At 43.7% G+C, this 17,214-nt stretch overlaps 1 protein-coding gene across 4 annotated transcripts in view; it reads right to left on the bottom strand.

Moving 5' to 3' along the window:
* The window catches only part of CASTOR2 (cytosolic arginine sensor for mTORC1 subunit 2), a 143,022-nt gene that overhangs the window by 44,173 nt on the left and 81,635 nt on the right, over positions 1–17,214 (bottom strand). Inside the window, exons 1-3 of one of the 4 annotated variants that reach the window (XM_039563012.1) lie at positions 5,460–5,664; positions 4,922–5,067; positions 105–330 (exon numbers count right to left, since the gene is read on the bottom strand). The exons of 1 other annotated variant lie outside the window; for it this stretch is intronic. In XM_039563012.1, coding sequence (XP_039418946.1) covers positions 105–201 — 97 coding nt within the window. In that variant the 5' untranslated portion in view covers positions 202–330; positions 4,922–5,067; positions 5,460–5,664. Of the gene's footprint in view, positions 1–104; positions 331–4,921; positions 5,068–5,459; positions 5,665–8,423; positions 8,494–17,214 lie in introns of those variants that run through there. 2 more of the 4 variants (XM_039563010.1, XM_039563011.1) reach the window with 2 other exon arrangements.

Genomic DNA, 17,214 nt, shown 5'->3' with positions numbered 1-17,214 from the left:
GACATACTCAAATTTTGGCCAAGGGAAACCAGCTGGACTCTACAAGGTCATCTCAGTGGACCCAAACATGCATTCCCATTCCCACCCAGCCTCTCTGCACATACCTTTGCGACAGCCTGATATACCAAACCTCTCTCCTGGGAGAGCAGCAGGGTTATCCCTCATAGCCTTGCGGCATAATGCACTGAGGTTCAGTTCCATGGTGTTTCTGAGCTCTTTGGTTTCTTACTTTTAAGAGACTTCCAGGGAAGTGCATACAACAGGACTGTGAAGAATCCTACTAACCAGCTGCATGTCCAAGCACGAGCCTCTGCAAACATGCTGCTGCTGCTGTGCAAAAAAAAAAAAAGCCAACTCCACTGTAAAGATTGTTCCACTGGATTTAAGATGGAATTAAAACATATTTAACTTTATAAGTAACATGTATTAAATTTAAGAATAAAATAAGAAGTTTCAGATCAGCAAAATATGAACCATTAATCAAACAGACACTCTGAAAGACTTCACTTTGAAATCTCTAGTGATTAGCTATGGGCACTCATCCAAGGAGGCCTGTGAGCTCTGTTTCACTGACATGTATTTTTAAACAACCTTCAGCAAAGAGGAGCTCCATTTGGGGCACAGAATACCAGCTTTGGGGGCTGGGACCAGTGTCTGCCACAGATCATCTTGCAAAGCATCTCACTGGATCCCAGTTCTCCATCTAAAAGATGGAAACAATATGCCCTGCTCCTAATTCCTGCATAGCTTTTACAACTGAATCTGCAGGGAATAACCACCTGTTCCTACACTCACATAGTGCACTGCTGTCACTGTTTGGTGATGAGGGCTGTGTACATCTGTAATATATACCATGCAGACAAAAAACCCCACAGTTGAAAGATCTTCAGATAAAATACAGCCAGTCTGTGGCAGGACCAGTTAGCCCTATCATTCCCAATTGTATTTAATGCATTATCTGAAATCACCCAGCAATACAGAGCCTGCAGCCTCTTTAATAGAATATTGATTACATGTTTTGCACAGTCCATGATGCAAACTGCTAGAAGCATCTCTCAGACTGCTTTAACATCACCTGCAACTCCAGGTATGCTGAAATTTGCCTGGGCTAGGTAAGGAGAGGTGACATTCCATCAACCTAGTGGCCCCTGCCTACTTGTGCTGAGCACAACATGTATTAACTTCTCTGTTTGCAAATTGCGCAGAATGCTCCAGAGACAAGAGTTTACACTGGTAACAAACACAGAATTAAACTGACAGTTTTAAAAGATTAGTAAAATGTTGCTTTCCATTCAAATTGGGGGAATAAATGATTATAAGAAAATAACTTCTCCCACAGAACGTTTACTCTATCCTGGAATGCATCAAGAGATATCTGCATTACTGCAAATCTTCATCAACAGAAATGCAAATGTTTAGAAAGAGGGAGAAACAGAGGAACAAGATGACCTGTTCCTTCCAACCCAAACCACTCTATAATGGAAAATAACACAGTTAAAAGGTTTTTCAGATTGGTCTGTATGAAACAAAATGGGCAAGCAGTGCTCATCTAAACTCTGCCAAAGCAGTAACCACTTAAGAAGTGCAAAAGCCCTGCAACATGGGAGCCAGGACAGGGGCCCTGGGGGAGTAGGCTGCCCAGTGCTGGGCCCAGTGGGAGCCCAGCAAACCAACTGCTGCTCGGCTGGGAGCAGGCAGCAAACTCACTCTTCTGTTCTGTCAGAGCCACCACTTCCCTCCCTCACAGTGCCAGTGGGGGTTCAACCCCACAGTCACTTCTGCAGCTTCTCGAAATCCTCAAGCAGAACAAGGCACAGCCCAGAGAATGGCTGGAAGGGCCTATTCTTGAGCCAGAAGCACCACTATGGCTTGGCTTCTACCTGCCCACCCTGCAGGACATACCAGCTGGAGAAAGGAAAACCCTGCAGAGGAAGGTGAAGTGCTAATTATAAAAAACAAAAGAGCAAGCAGAAAAGCAGCCATCAAGATGTTCAGTGTGCCTCATCAGTTGAGAGTGGGTTGATATAACATGCAGTTTGGTTTTAAATGTTTGCACGACATAAGTTTTTAATCTAAGATTTTACTGATCACTTGCACTAAATGGAGCAGAAACAGCTGTACTCCAAAGGGCCCTGCACTTTTTTCCAAGAGGTGTTTCTTGCCCCCATGAGTTTACATTTCCATCTAATCCAGAGATACCATGGATATAAGCAAAAATGCATTCTGTCTGCTTTCACAGCATGAGAAGCAAAGGAGAGCAAAGAAGGTAAGTAGAGACAAGAATAGTTTAAATTCATTTCAGACATAATCCAAGAAGTCCAAAGTGGAACTTCACTGTACACTGCAGGCAATCAAAAGCAAAAGTCAGTCCCATGACAGGGCTTAGCAGAAACTGAGTACAAGCTCTCAAGCAAAGAAACAAAACAGACATCTTCAGAATAAACACAAGTTCTGAAAGAACTGACTGAGAGAGGTGATGGATGTCCCAGAGAAGGAGGCTTACAAAGTGATGCAGACTAAAACCCTGCTCCCCAGCTTTACCCTCTCCTTCCTTCTCACAGCTGGTCAGTCTGTGGGCAGACAGGCACACAGCTTGTCAGGGAATGAAACTGTTCATGCCTTAAACATTGTTATGAAGTAGTTTTGCCCATTATAGCAAAAACTGTATAAAGAAGCTACAACCACAGAAGCCTCCTTGAAGATGCCTGACTGGAACTTAGGATGGTGAGTTAAGCCACCTAGATAAGATAAAGGGGACGCTATTGTACAATCATCTCAGGTCTGGGGGGAAACAAACAGGGCTGAGGGAAAGGAATGCATCCACAAGAAAGCCAAACCCAGCAGCTGCACTGAAAATCATCTCTGGCTGTGCTTTGGGTGGGGAGACCACCACCCACAGAAGCCAGATTTACACCACAGACTTCCCCCTCGAACAAGTGGAGGGGGGGAGGTTTCAGGTCCATGGTGTGACCTCTGGTCAGAGGCACAGAACACCCATCCTCCCTTACACAAACTGGCCCAGCTGTGGAACCCCCAACCCCACAGGCCACATCCACAGGACATTCAAGTGAGAGGCAGCTGAGGGAGTGTCATAATCCATCAAAGACCCCCCAGAGTGCTCCCCAGACGCATTCCTAAGGCTTTGCACCACAGAACTGCATGTGATGCAAAATGATGCAACAGATCCAGAGTCTGCTGCAAGAGACTGGCCCCCACCCCGGGGGAGGTACCTGGGCACTCCCACCTGGCCTGAACATATATTAATCCATCGGATTCTATGCTTTTTGAGGGACCTTCACCACCAAAAAGACCAGCTGGAGAGGATCAATGGAACATCTTTGGGATCCATGGAATCGTGATATTTTCTTTATTCTGTCTCTCTTTCTGTCCCCCCACCTCTTTTCTACTTCTTTCTCTTCCTTTTTCTCTCTTTTCCTCTCCCTCTCATATTTACTATTAAAGAAAACCCTTTCTTTAATTTACTATTAAATAAAAATACTATTGACTTTGGCATATGGTCTTGTTTGCACCTTAAGTCGGGCAGAGGTATTTCTAATAACTTGAAAACCGGATCATGACACAGCCCCAGCAGCAACCTCACACCTTGGCATGCCTTCAGCTTAGACTCCTGCCTTCAGGCTTGTCCTCCCCAATTCTGTTCCCGAAGTGCTGCCTTGACACAGCTAACCTCTAATTTGTAAGAATTAGAGCTGGACCTCCAAATCTTGGGTGCTAGAAACAAAAGGATAGATAACTTTTTCAGCTCTGCTGTGCCCCCCTGTTGTGAAAAGCCACGGGACAGCATGGTATGAAAGAAAACATAGAAGAGAAGCATCTCACAGAACAAAGCCATTGTGTTTGCACTGGATTTGTATGACCTCTTCCTTAGAGTAAACAAATCTAAACTTCTGAACCAGACACAGTTAGAGATGACTCTCCACTCCCAGAACTCCCCACTGATCCTGAAGATGAAAGAGAGCAAGAAAACACTAAATATGAGGTTGTTGCAGCCCCATCTCTTCCATGTGTGGAATGGATGGCCCTTCAAACAGGTAAAAGCAATCTGCACTTGAGTTAATCATCAATAATCTACTAATTTATTTATTAAGCTTTTATAACTTCCCTATACCTGTGCCCTTGATGAAAAGGGTGATCCTTCTTCTCAATATAGCTGGACATTATCTGTACATTTTCTCTATAGGATCAGTTTACTGCAGATCCCATGACAGCATGGAATTTTGGAAAGCAATGCATTCATCATCTGTCAGGGATCATGCTCCACAGTACTGGTCAGTCCCCAGTGGGAACAGCTCATCCTGCAACGCTGCAAACCAAGTAAAGCACTAATGCAGGTGCCCAAGCCCCTCAGTGAAGGTTAAAGACTCATTTAGCACCTGGTGCTGAAAATGGTGGTTCCTTGTCGACAACTCACAAATCATCATCCTGCAGCCGGCTTTACTCAACCACTCTGGCATGGTAACTGAGGATTTATCTTACACATGAAAATGTTTAAAGTGGTGCAATATTGAGTGCTCTGCTGGTGGGAGGCTGCCAAACAGAGGTTGTCACAGGCAGGGACACAATCCAATTTATCATCAAACCAGTATTTCTATTCCTGCCATTTGCTTTATTTAGTCTCCAGCTTCCCACAGTGGGAAGGACAGGGCTGTCTGCAGCCCCAGCCACATTCACCACTGAGTCAGGTGCCACCCCAGTGCCAGAGCTCTGGGTACTGTAATGGAGCTCAAAGCAGCAGCCTGTAATGATGCAACTGAATGCCTCATGCCTCATGAGACACATACAAGAGGAGGTAAATTTGCACAGGCAAACCAAGTTTTTTAATAACCACAGACCTTAATAACCACAGGCACTTTCAGTAATAGTTAAACAAAACGCTCAGAAACAAAACCAGTACAACTACCATCTTGGGTACTGAAAGCCGCTGAAAATCTGCAATCATATCAGAGCTTCATGGCCTGCTGCACATGCTGCTGCTTTAGAGTCAGCCCATCCTCCTGCCCCATGCACTGCAAATGTAGCTGGCGTCTTCCACTGCCCTGAGGTGATCTGCAATGAAAGACACCCTTTGTTGCCTGGCAGGTACTTGCTGCTTTGAGCGTCCTCGTGGGCAGTTCAAGGAGCAAGTGCTCTAGGTGGCCAATTTCTGCTCACCCACAAACCCAACGCCCACCAGTCTGTTCCTCTTTCTTCTCTTCCCCCCTCCCACCTCCCCCTTCCCAGTTACCCTCTACAGCTCAAACCCCATACTCTATTCCTATTCTCCTTGTTCCTATGTCCATCTTTTGCTCTTTTTTGTCTTTTCTTGTTCTCCCCACTGACCCTGTACCCTATCTTCCCTGACACTAGATCTATCCCCTCACCCAACCAGCCTGTCCGTATCTCCATCACTGCCACTCTCACAGATTTGTCCCCAACAATCTCAGACTAATTATTTATACCTTTATTCTGGTTCGTCCTCTGATTTGTATTGGTAACAGCAGGGTCAGAAACCTCCTTTGCTCCTGCACACCCCCGAGGATCTCTGCTCCCAACTGCACCACTGAGGCCTCCCCTACAACCAAGGGTACAGCATCTCCTGCCAGCATAAGCTGCACTACAAACTGCAAAAAACCCACCAGACTTGATGTCACTCTGTCTTAGTTTAAAACAGTCTATTTTTTTTGGTGGGTGGAGAAAGCCACAGAGGCAGCTTCTGAAAGGGAAGCTGCTTGAAGCTTCTACCACATCCAGCAGAGCCAATCCCCTGAAGACTCTGGCGACGGACATGTTAATGGCCCAATTAGAGGAGTTGGTAACGCCTCTGTGATGACATATTTAAGAAGGGAAAAAAGGCGTGCAGAGTCTCCTTTTTTTTCTTATGAGGGGCGGGTAGGTGCCTCAGCCAGGTGCCTCAGCCAGGGGCAGCCACACGGCTGGCGCTGGGAATGGCCAGGGCCATGAGGCTGGGGCCGAGCGGCCGCGGCCCTCCCGCGGCCGGCGCCATCTCGGCATGGCTCACGGTGAACTTCTTGCATGGCCATTTTTAGCTAGCCGTGCTGCCAACAGAAGGGCAGAAGCGGCGACAAGAGCTTCTCCTTTAAACTGCGCCCTGCATGAATAGAGGTGCTGAATTGAAAGGGTTAAAATAATTGTACTTGGGCGTAATTGGGCAAGAATAAGATACATTGTAACCAATGTAGAAGTTAGCAAATAACTTGGCAAGAGATAGGGAACAAAGCTTGCAAAAATGAAGGACAAAGCTTGCTAAAACCAGTGAAGAAACTGCTGAAACAGCTAACAGGAGACTGTGCATGCCTAGAGAAGAAAGGTGCAAAGTGCAGAGCGAGGAAGACGTTCAGCCTTCATCAAATGCCCACCGAGCCTTCCTGAGCGCGACCACCAGGGAGCCCTGGGCCTGCGCTCCGCGTGTGCTACTGATAATAACGAGTGCTGAGAAATGGTTTGCACAACCACACCTTTTCTAGGGAAAACAATGAATATGCATGAAATGGACCATATATTGTAATCTGCCGTGTGCCTGGGGTGTGCGTGTTAGGAGGGTCGATCTCCCACGCACCCGGCGCGCTGAGTAAAGCAAATACCTGTTTCTTGGACTTTGTCTCGGAAGTGTCTCTTGGCCCACTTTGGGGCGATTCAGAACAGAGCCGGCACTGCAGCGACCGGCACCGCCCATGTGGTGCCAGTGGGGACCACATGGCTAGCGATGAAAACATAGCGACTAATTCCCCCACACATCTCAGCACTGCAAAAATCCTACAGAAATCTTTGAACTAGTGGAATTTCTTGACAATGGTACTTATGAATAGCAGGTTTTTTTCTTCTTAGTAGGAGAAAGAGGAGAAAGTGAGGACATGGGGAGAAAACCAACATAGCAACACCAAGGTCAGTGAAAAGAGAGAGAGGGGGAGGAGGTGCTCCAAGCATCAAGAGTTGAAATCTCTCTCTAAGTCGTGGTGAGGACTATAATACAACAAATTGTTTCCCTATAATCCATGAAGTCTATGGGGGGATGCAGCCCATGAGAAAGAGTACTCACACTGGAGCAAGTGGATGCTACAAAGCTGTAATCTAGTGAGGAACTTGAACACAGAGAGCAGACCTTTGCTTCCAGAGACAGAGAACCCTTGTTTCCAAACTAGAACAGCTTATCCTTAAAAAACGACACCCCATGAACTAAATGACCCACAGTGTGCAGTTTTGGGAAGACTGCTTTGCTCATGGGACTGACTCACGTTACAGCAGGTCGGGCGGGACTGCTATTCATGAAAATTAGAACCACGCTAGAAAAATTCACAGAGAATTATCTCCTGTGGGAAGGACCCCACGGCACAACAGAAGAAAGACCCTTCTTTCCCTGAACGAACTGAAGAAAGATTTTTAGAAAGTGAAAGACTGACCAAAACTCCATGTTTTGTCTCCCTGTTATTGTCGGTGGGAAAGAGGGAAGGACTGGGAAGAAAAAAATGTTCTAAAGGTTTATTTTAGTTCTTACTACCCTTTTAACTTTTAATTCTGTTAATAATAAATTTTCTTTATACTGTTTAAGTTTTGAACCTGCTTTGCCCTTAAGGTATTTTTTCTCCTAATTCTAATCTGAACTCATGAGCCCTTTGTTACGATTCTCGTGGATGCCTGGCTTTTAAGCAGTGTAAAACTGTGACACACTCCTGACATTGCGGCTGAAAAACTCTGGGGTGCACAAACCTCCACCTGGGCTGAATGACTTTAATAAGTGAAGGGACTTTCTCACGCAGCCACCTCCACCGCCATGGCATGAGAGGACTAAAGCTCTTCAAAAAAAGTAATTGTCAGTATTTTGCAGTATTTCCTTCCAAGCTTCTCCTCCCAACGCCTTAAACAAAATAAAAAATAACTGAAGAAAGTCACGGCATAATCTCCCTCCAGATAACTGAATGTAACAGAGATTTAGTCAAAGACCATGGGCATTTTACTGAGAAACACTGGCAAAGTTACCAGAAGGCTGAACTGTGAGCCCCACCTAGAGCAAGTGTTAAACTTTTGCTAACACAGTTCATTATCTTGCAAAACAAATTATCCCAAGTGAACTGTGACATTAATGTGTGTGATTCTCCCTCCAGTTGTTCAGGCTATTAATGTATAAGATGTAATTAGAAGTAAGGGTAGAAAATAGCCTTTGCTGAATATTTTTCAGACCATTAGTTGACAGAATTTTCTACACTATTTCACTCTCGCATTTCTGAGTACAAGTGCCTTCTCTTTAAGTGCTTCCCAACCTGCTAAGCTCAATGTGTTTTCAGTGATTGCACTACCCACGCAAAGTGTATCAGTGACTCCAGCTCTTACTCCACTATTTCACCCAGCTGGAGAAGATCAGGTCAAATTAGGGTTATATTGACAAGCAGCTGCCTTGTTTCACTCACCTCAAAGGAAAAAGGCCAAATCAGTCTTACTCTCTAATCCACACCACATTGTTAGAATTGAAGAAAGAAGCTGGGAGAAAAACAATAGATTATTGCATATCTATCCACTGTAGAAATCATATTATTGTCACTATTCAGCAACTGAACTTAGTCACACACTTTTGAGGTGCAACAGACGCTTGGAAAAAAAGTACTTGGTAAACACACAAGAGCCTTTCAGATTTTTGATTCTTGGACCACATGACTATCATTCTTTATGCTGTGGCAGAGGCTAGGAGACCTAGCCATGGACCAGAGATCAGCTGCCTTGAGTTCCCTGGAGGAAAAAAAAAAAAAAAAAAAAAGAAACAGGAAAGTTCAAACCCACATAAAGCAGCAGATAAAAAGCAGTATTTAATTCTTTTCCTTCACCCAGTTTTCCACTAACTGCTTTCAAAGCATCACCTTTCCAGTTTCAAACAAGGAAGCAGACTGCACCCTATGTCAGGAGCCCAACTAACTAAAACTGACAACAAAAGCGTCCCAGTGTAGAAGAATCCATCAAAACCCTACTGAACTCAACCACAGGAATCTCTATAGAACAGGCTGTTTTGTCCCTAGTAAATTTCCCTCCAGAAACTTCTCAGCTGAAGCGACTTTTTAAAGCAGCTGGGTAAGGACTGAGAATCAGTGACAAACACCATCTGAAACTCTGCAGTGAGTACCCCAGGCACATGCCTTGTGTGAAAGAGCCCTGCTCCAAATCCAGTGTTCTGCACTGCCAACAGAACATCAACGCCCTTTGTCAGAGAACCCAAGTCAAACCCAGCCACCCAAGGAGACTCTTTGCGGAGAAGACATCTGCTGATACCCTTCTCCTCCCCACTGTGAAGAATCAGGCTCATCCACCTGCCTTGCCTTTCCCCACCTTCTATGGGGCAGGACAGGAAGGGGTCCTCATCTTTTGGATATTTAAGCCGTGTTCAGCATGCAAGTGGCTTGCTAAAACCCAGCTTAATATGCTTAAAATTAAGCAGGTGCAAATGCCATAAAGATGCAGCCATTACTCCACGAAGAGCTATTAAACCTCCTGTTCTCAAGAGCATTTTCCTTTGGGGTCAGTGAAGTACACTCTGCAGTTCCTTTGAACTTCGTGTTTATGAGATGCACAGATTGCACTTTTGAGAGCAAACTGGTTTCAACTTGTGGTTTCCTTTTATCCAAATGGGTGGTAATCTGAGACAATCTGAGAAGCTTGCATGGATTGTCCTTGATTCTTGGATACATAAATACATTTCCTTGTAAAGAAAGGTACATACAAGCCACTAAAACCAGGCACATTGTGGCATGTTGGGAGTACTCATCTAGGTCAAGAATTTGTTTATACAAATTCTAAAAATGAATTTTGGGGGGAAAATAATCTCTGCTCTGTTTAGAGCATGAACAGCCATGGTAAACATCCATCAGAGCAGGCACTCCTGTCTGCTGCAAACAGTACAGAGCTTGTTCAAGAAGCTACTTTATTTTTGCTCACTGGCTAAAATGCAAGAACAGGCATCCAACAGAGGTCTACCCACATGATGGTCCACATAAATTATCATCCCATTTCTCCAAAATCTCAATTCTAACTTTTCAAAAGAAACAAAATAAAACACCTAATTCACCAAACTTAAAAGCTGAGGATTTTAGCGGTACAACAACAGTACTCAAGAGGTCAGGACACAACCTGTCATCTAGCTGCTGAAGATTCCCTGCACTACTGAGCTTGCCTCACTTATGGATGTCAGTGTCCGTGTGTGAGCTGCTTTTTTAACTCACCAACTACAGAAAAACTTGGTTTGGTCCTGGAAGATACAGTGAAAATCCAATATACTTTTCAGTTTTAAGCTAGAGTTTAAGGACAGGTTTCTGAAAAAGAGGAGCTAAATCTTTTTTCTCTTAAACCTCTTCTGTATCCCTGAATATATAGATACATATACAAATATAGGTATATACACCAACATACACAGGCTTTATATATATATTTATATATATTTAAATTGGCAACTCTTAAGTATACAAGTTCAGCTCAAAGCATTTCAGTAAATAAACATCTTAACCAAGCCCAGGTGTGGCAGGGCATATCACCCCTCTCCCCACCACAGGTGGCTGGTGCAGATAGGAGAGAAACCCAGGTGGGCAAGGCCCAGCAGGTATCTCCTGGCACCAAAGGGTCTGCCAGCCTAACCAAGAATTAACACCTTGGTATGGACAACATATATAGGAAGAGATAAAAGAAAAAAACATAGGTGACCAAAAGGCCTGCTTTACACTATAAAAGTACTACAGATAGCACAGAGGCCGAAGTCTCTTACACACTCCCTGGGAATGTGAGGGATGACTTCTCTCTGAAGCTTGGATGCAACTTCGGGGTTACTTTTCTGGAAATTGAGGGAAAGGATTTTGATGTGTGCTCCCCATCACAATTGGATGGTAAGAAACATTGGATCCTGTTATATTATTTCTTCACTAGCTGTAAAATTAATGGTACCTTTAACCCTGCATGTAATACTAGTTGTCTATTTTTGTCTTATTCCTGTGTAGTAGTAGTAGTCTGTTTAAAGTCTTATGTCTATTAGTTTTGTGTCTATTAAATAAATAATTAATTCTATAATAGACTGAATCAGCCATTATTAAAGAACTGGTGAATGAGAGTGGGTCTTGGGGTGCCACCTCAATAAAACTACTGCCTGCTGCCAGAGGCCTGGGCAAAAGGCAGGGAGTTATTTAAACCCACATCATCCATTCATAACACCAGGGAAGCAGGAAAGAAAAACAACTGTGAAATAAATACCTTGCAGATACAGTTACTTTAGCAGGGCTCCAGAGATTAACAGTTACTTAGTGCTTGCAATCTGTTCAGCGATGTGAAAGACACAAAGATTAAGAAATCAGATTTCTGGGGACCCTCCAAGGGCTTGTCAGCCGCAATGCGAGTGCTGCTGACACTGCCAGTCCTTGAAAAGTCACCTCTCATGTTTTATCAACCTCTTCAATTTCATGTACTCCAAAACCAACTCAAACAATAAATGCAGACTGTGACTGTGGAGATATAGTTCTTTCCAACTGTAAAAATTCAATAAATGTGGAATTAGGAAAGTTGGAACCCTGAAAGGGGGTTGGTAAATCTTGTCAAATAAACATGAGAATGTTTTGGTAAAACACGATGCTGGAAATCCCAGAGGGAGCAAACCCAAAAGAAAAACAGACAAGCAAAACTGGGAACGTGTTTACTACTGTGCCTAGATGGTCTGCAGAAATCTTGGAGAAGGATTATGAAGGAAAATATACCTGAGTTTTTATGCTACTCTGAAGGAAGCTAATTGCATCTGTGAAGAAGCATGTTGCATCTTACACCTAAATTTGATTCTAGTCAGGATTTAGGATTTATATACTATGTGATTCAAACTGATAAGCACATTCATAGAGAGGGAGGGGGAAAGACAGAGGGAGGTATGAACCCAAACATATTGTAATTCTTTTGATTTGTCTTCTGGGGATTAAGTGTTCTTATTTTAGAATTTTATTCTTCTCTATCACAAGAAAATCAACTGGATTTTTTCTGTCAAGAGTACTATAGCTATAATACAGCTGTCAGAGATGGGATTTTAAGGGAAGATATATTGTGAAACAGCTCATTAAAAGGAAGGATTTGCCTTAAAAAGCGAAGATCTTCCACTGGACTTTTAAGAAAAAGAACAGTAAGCAGTCAGTTCTCAATGGAGGAACATTTGCAGGATAACCTGGCACAACCCATGTTATTTTGTATTTTTATTACGGCTCTGTTTATCCTCTTTCCTAAGAGTCTTGGAGACACTGTGGATAGTTCTTTGAGAAACAACAAGTTGATGCTCAAAGATACTTAAGAACTGTTGGGAGGAGAACTGAGTAAGACCACAGACATCATCATGCTACAGTGCAAACAGACAACATCTAAAACCAAATGAAATTATCAGAGTGCTGACAGAAGATGTCATGGAGACCAAAAGAATGAAGAGGCTTCATAAGGGGTTAGACAACTTTGTGGTGGATTGGTATACTGATAGCTATTAAATATGGTAATGCAGATTTGACCTGTAATTCAGGAATCCCTCAGTTATTGACTGGTAGGGAACTGTAGTAGGGAAAGAAGAATAAAAACTTCCTGCTCATCTTCTATCCCTTCTGATCTTACACAGAGGACAACCCATGGGCACTACTCATATAGCCACCTGAGCCAACATCAACAGCACCTTCAAACAGACCAGCATCTCAAAAAAACTGGGTAAAGCCAGATTATTACAGAGAATAATTTTTCACTGTTATTTACATTGCAATTGATGCAGTAATCTCTCTTTCATTGTATTACGGTATCTGAGCATGACCAGTCACCTAAAAGCAACTGACTATAGAGAATCTATACAGAAATCTTCTGAAGAGCCCCCGGTCAGTGCTATAGGGCATGATGTAAATAGTCCTCAGCTGCAAGGCAGGGATGAACTCTGACTGCAGGTTAGCAAATGCCTAATTCAAGTTGCAAAACTTTTAAGTAGGCATTTGATTTATCAGAGTGCAATTTTGCATCATGGTTATATGAACAGGATCTTAAACAAAGAACTTAAAAGTTCTGCAATGGTAAGAAGTGTTATGGAATGTAAATGGAATTATGAGCTCTGGAAAAGAATTAAAATAGGGAGCAAAATGGCAGAAAAAACTTACCTATTTTCTTTTAGATTCAAGACTTCAAGGGATGTCTAAGAATTAAAGGAGGCGACAGACCCCCCAACAGCCAGTTTTTGCTCTCACAGGAGGGAATTTAGAGATCATCAATTTGTACAGTCCAAAGCGTAAACCTTTTACAAGCACAAACTATGTCAGGATCTAATTAACATAACCTGATTCTAACACCCTTTCTAAACTGAATAAATTATTTGGAAGAATAGTTGACTTGTATGTTTATTTCTATCACTGCCTGATTGTGTACTAAGTGCATGAGCCATAAAAGCAACATCTGGGCAGCTATGCAGTGTAATAGAATCCCCAAGGAGCTACAACCCTCAGCTACAGGTATATCTCACCTGCTTTCTTATTGTCTGTGTGTCCCTGGAATGCTCTGGAGCCTCAGCTATGCAAGTCATGTTAGTCCTGCTGTGCTGATAAAACATATTTCTGGAAGGTGGTTCCAGCTGAAAGGCAGATTCACAGATGACACAGTCCAAAACAATGAGAAGTGTTTGAAGCGCAGGGGCAGAGGAGCAGGCATGCCTTTAGCATTATTCACTGGGGATCACAAGAGAGACAGCTCTGCCAAAGGAAGCTGGAAGTCCAACTTGCTTGACTTTCTCATCTCCAAGCTGCATACAAAACATTAGTGTCATGGTCAAATAAAACATTCTACCATTTTAGGCACATTGCCTAATTAGAAGCCATGGTTATCTGAGAACACTGTTTTTGCAGCTGTCAGGAAATTAAATAACCCAAAGGTAACTTGGAATTAAATAAAGCTGTACAAACACGTAGTCCAGCTCTGAAATCCTGAGTCTGACAAGTATCCCCTCTGCTTTCCAAGAGACTCAACATCTAACTAGGGCATGCAACTATTGTTTTCAGTCAGGCTATAGAATAACAAACACTGGTCCTTCTTGAGGGACTGATGCTGAACTTGCAAATCCATATATCAGAAGGCTGTCCTCCCACCATTTAAAAGCAGCAGCACCTCCTGAGGAAAGAGCTCCATTGCAAGTGTCTACTAAGAGCAATCAAGGACTGATAAAAGGAAATGCTTATACAGAAATCCCTGCTTTCATCTCATTTTCAACTACTTGTCCTCTTGCAATCCTTGTAACTTTGTCAGCAATCTAAAAACTAAGCTGGTTATACTTTTACACTGACTTTTTAAGAATTAAACAAAAAGGAGAAGTGCATTTCCAATGAGATTGGTGCAGTCTGTGAAATGCACAAAAATGTCCACTTGGAAAATCCGTTTCTGATAGCCTCCTTTCTTAGCTTTCTACTTCTGATTTCTGTTGCAAGAAACAAAAACCTCAGACTATTACCAAAGTCTGAGTTTAAGAGAAAAAGTTCTTGCCAGGCCAGACACTGATCCAGCAACAGAAGGTATTGCACAGGAAAGTCAAGTCTATATACAAAAGCTGTTGTAATATAAAAGCACAACTCCCACCTGGCCATGGACACAGAGGGATGATGGACTCGCTACCGACTACCTGGAGGATCATGAGGAAACTACAGTTTTACAGTAGTGTCTTAGAACTGATATTCAGGTTATTGCAATACACTGGTAAATAAGGTCTGATTTTGAAGTGCAGATAAGCAGATGCCAGTTTGGGCTTCCAAGTTAAGGCAAAATCTGATTTGTCCCACAAAGTATGTATGTGACCTGAAACAAATAATTTGGTCTCCTTTTTACCAGTTTCCTCATATGTGGGAGGAAATAATTCTTACCTCACAGAGGTCTCGTAAGAGAGGAAGTATGAATACACTCCAAAAACAAAGTATCATTATTATGTTTGGCTAAAAACGTGGAACACAGTATGGTAGATTCCAAAAATAATCATTATGTCCACTCTCACTGGAGAGCTGGGTTGGGAATACAAATCCAGTTTAGGCTCTGGTCAGTTCTCAGGAAATCAGGCTACTCTTTTTCTTCCTCTTCACAGGACAGCACATCACTAATAATACGCAAACCTGGAAAATTAAAACCAGATCCAATCTCCAAAAGCTCACATTTTCTCATGAAAATGAAGAAGGGAGCAGAAATTGGCTTTTTTCTTTATTGACAAGCAATGAAGATTAAAAGTTTGGCTCAAGATGTGTTCAAAGCATGGCTGTGGGTGCATCTGTCCTGAGTAGGATTGCTTCTTGAGTGTAGGGACCTTGATGCCCTCTCTGTGCTATGATCAAGAGCTAGGTCCTTCCCAATCTGTCATCCATGGCTTTCTGCTCCCAGTCAGGAAAGCACTGCCATGGCCAGCCTCTCTTCACCTTGCTTCACGAGCAAATGGAAGCCACAGCCCAAAAGAACTGAGGATTTTGTCTCCGATAGTCCAGTAACAGGAACTGCGGAAATCAGCAGATTTCCCACTTCCTGACAAAACTTTCCCTGTGTTTCAAAAACTCCTGGCAAGGGCTTTCCTCACAGACTCTGTGTCTTGGTTTGAAAGACAGGTGTCTGCTAAGGAAGGCAGAAGCCTCCCTTGGAATGGCAGATGCAACCCCATTCCCTGTGAGTTATTATAATTTTGAAATCCAGGGTGCTTTTAGGCAAAGATGTGGGAAATAGGAATAACAGTTCTTTACTATTACATATCTCTATGTGTATAACCAGTCGAACAAACAACAACAACTATGGCAGTAACAGCAAACACAAACCCAGTGCCAGCCTTCTCGGCTGTCGGGCCCTTTCCCCTCGGGTGCAGTTCCGCTCGCAGCCGGCAGGGGCGCTGGCGGCTCCCGGGGAGCAGGGCAGGTGCGATGGTTCCCCCGCGCTGCAGGGGGCGCTCCGGAGCGAGCTTGGGGAGCACGCGGCACCGGTGCCCCGGGATCCCGGGAAGGGATGGGACAAAGGCTTCACAAACCCCTGGGCAGCCGATCCCGGTGTCCGGCCGGACCCTTGGGAATGGCAGGCTGGAATGGCAGGCTGGAGCGGTAGGGACGAGCACAAATCCCGGACGGCAGACGAGGTGTATCCCAACGGAGAACCCCCCGCAGGTCTGGGCAGGCAGGGCGAGCAGGGCTACAACGCAGCGAAGGCTCGAAGCAGCGGCGGGGCAGGGCGGTCACAGCCCGGCCTCCAGCGGGGCAGGGAAGGTGGGCTGGGGATTCTGGGGTCTTTCTCCGCAGAAGGAAAAACGGCCGAAAAAGAACAAGCGGCTTCTCTCTCTCTGAACGCCGAGACCAACTGCTCACAGGCCCCAGGTGAAACAAAAGAGCAGCCAAGTCCTTTGTTTTCCTGAAGTACTCAGCGATTTGTTCCCCTACCAACATGTATGGGGGGGAAAATTCCTTTAACAGAAAAAAACTAGGACTAAACTAAAACCCCAACATTCTGCAAGCCAGGGGTGGAGAGGACCTAGCCCAGACAGTCGAAGGCAATGTTGCTGGCTCTGGTTACTGCCAGCAAGGGGACGCAGGTAGCGTGTTCCACTGAAAAGCCACACCCACAGAAATAAAAGGATAACAAAAGAAGAACCAATGCAGTTGGACTCAGGCTTACAATTCCTTCTGCATTTTTAACCAAAACAGCAAAAATGGTATTTTCTTTTTTTTTTTTTTTTTGAAAAGACAGTATTTCAGACAAGATTTCACTGAACTGACAGAGTAGAGCAAATAATTACATTTCAAACAAGACTTGAAGATGGAGCCACTAACTTCCCAACTGTATGACTGTAACCTTGATGTTGTGAATCTTAATCCTGTGCAAGATTAAATGCTAAAATATGATATTTTTAAAAGATTATGTAACTTTTCCCATAAAGGGTATGTTTTCCCACCATAATCTCCAATCTGTTCCACTACAGACCTGATTTTTCTGTAGGCTGAAAGTGCACCCATTGTAATAGGGAATCCTGAAGGACAGAAACTACCTCAATTATTATTATTTATAATGGCCCTTGCCTGTTACATTATCAAAGCATTTCCACATTTACTAATTAATCTTTACAAGGCCTGTTATGAGGTGATTTAATTGGATTATCCCTGTTTATCAGATCAGGAAACTGAAACACAGTGAGAGACTTGTCCAAGGTCAAACAGAAAAGCCTGCAGCAGACCTATG

The sequence above is a fragment of the Corvus cornix genome, chromosome 19 (genome assembly GCF_000738735.6).
Source record: "Corvus cornix cornix isolate S_Up_H32 chromosome 19, ASM73873v5, whole genome shotgun sequence".
Lineage (NCBI taxonomy): Eukaryota > Metazoa > Chordata > Aves > Passeriformes > Corvidae > Corvus > Corvus cornix.
This window is presented reverse-complemented; position numbering and strand designations above follow the sequence as displayed.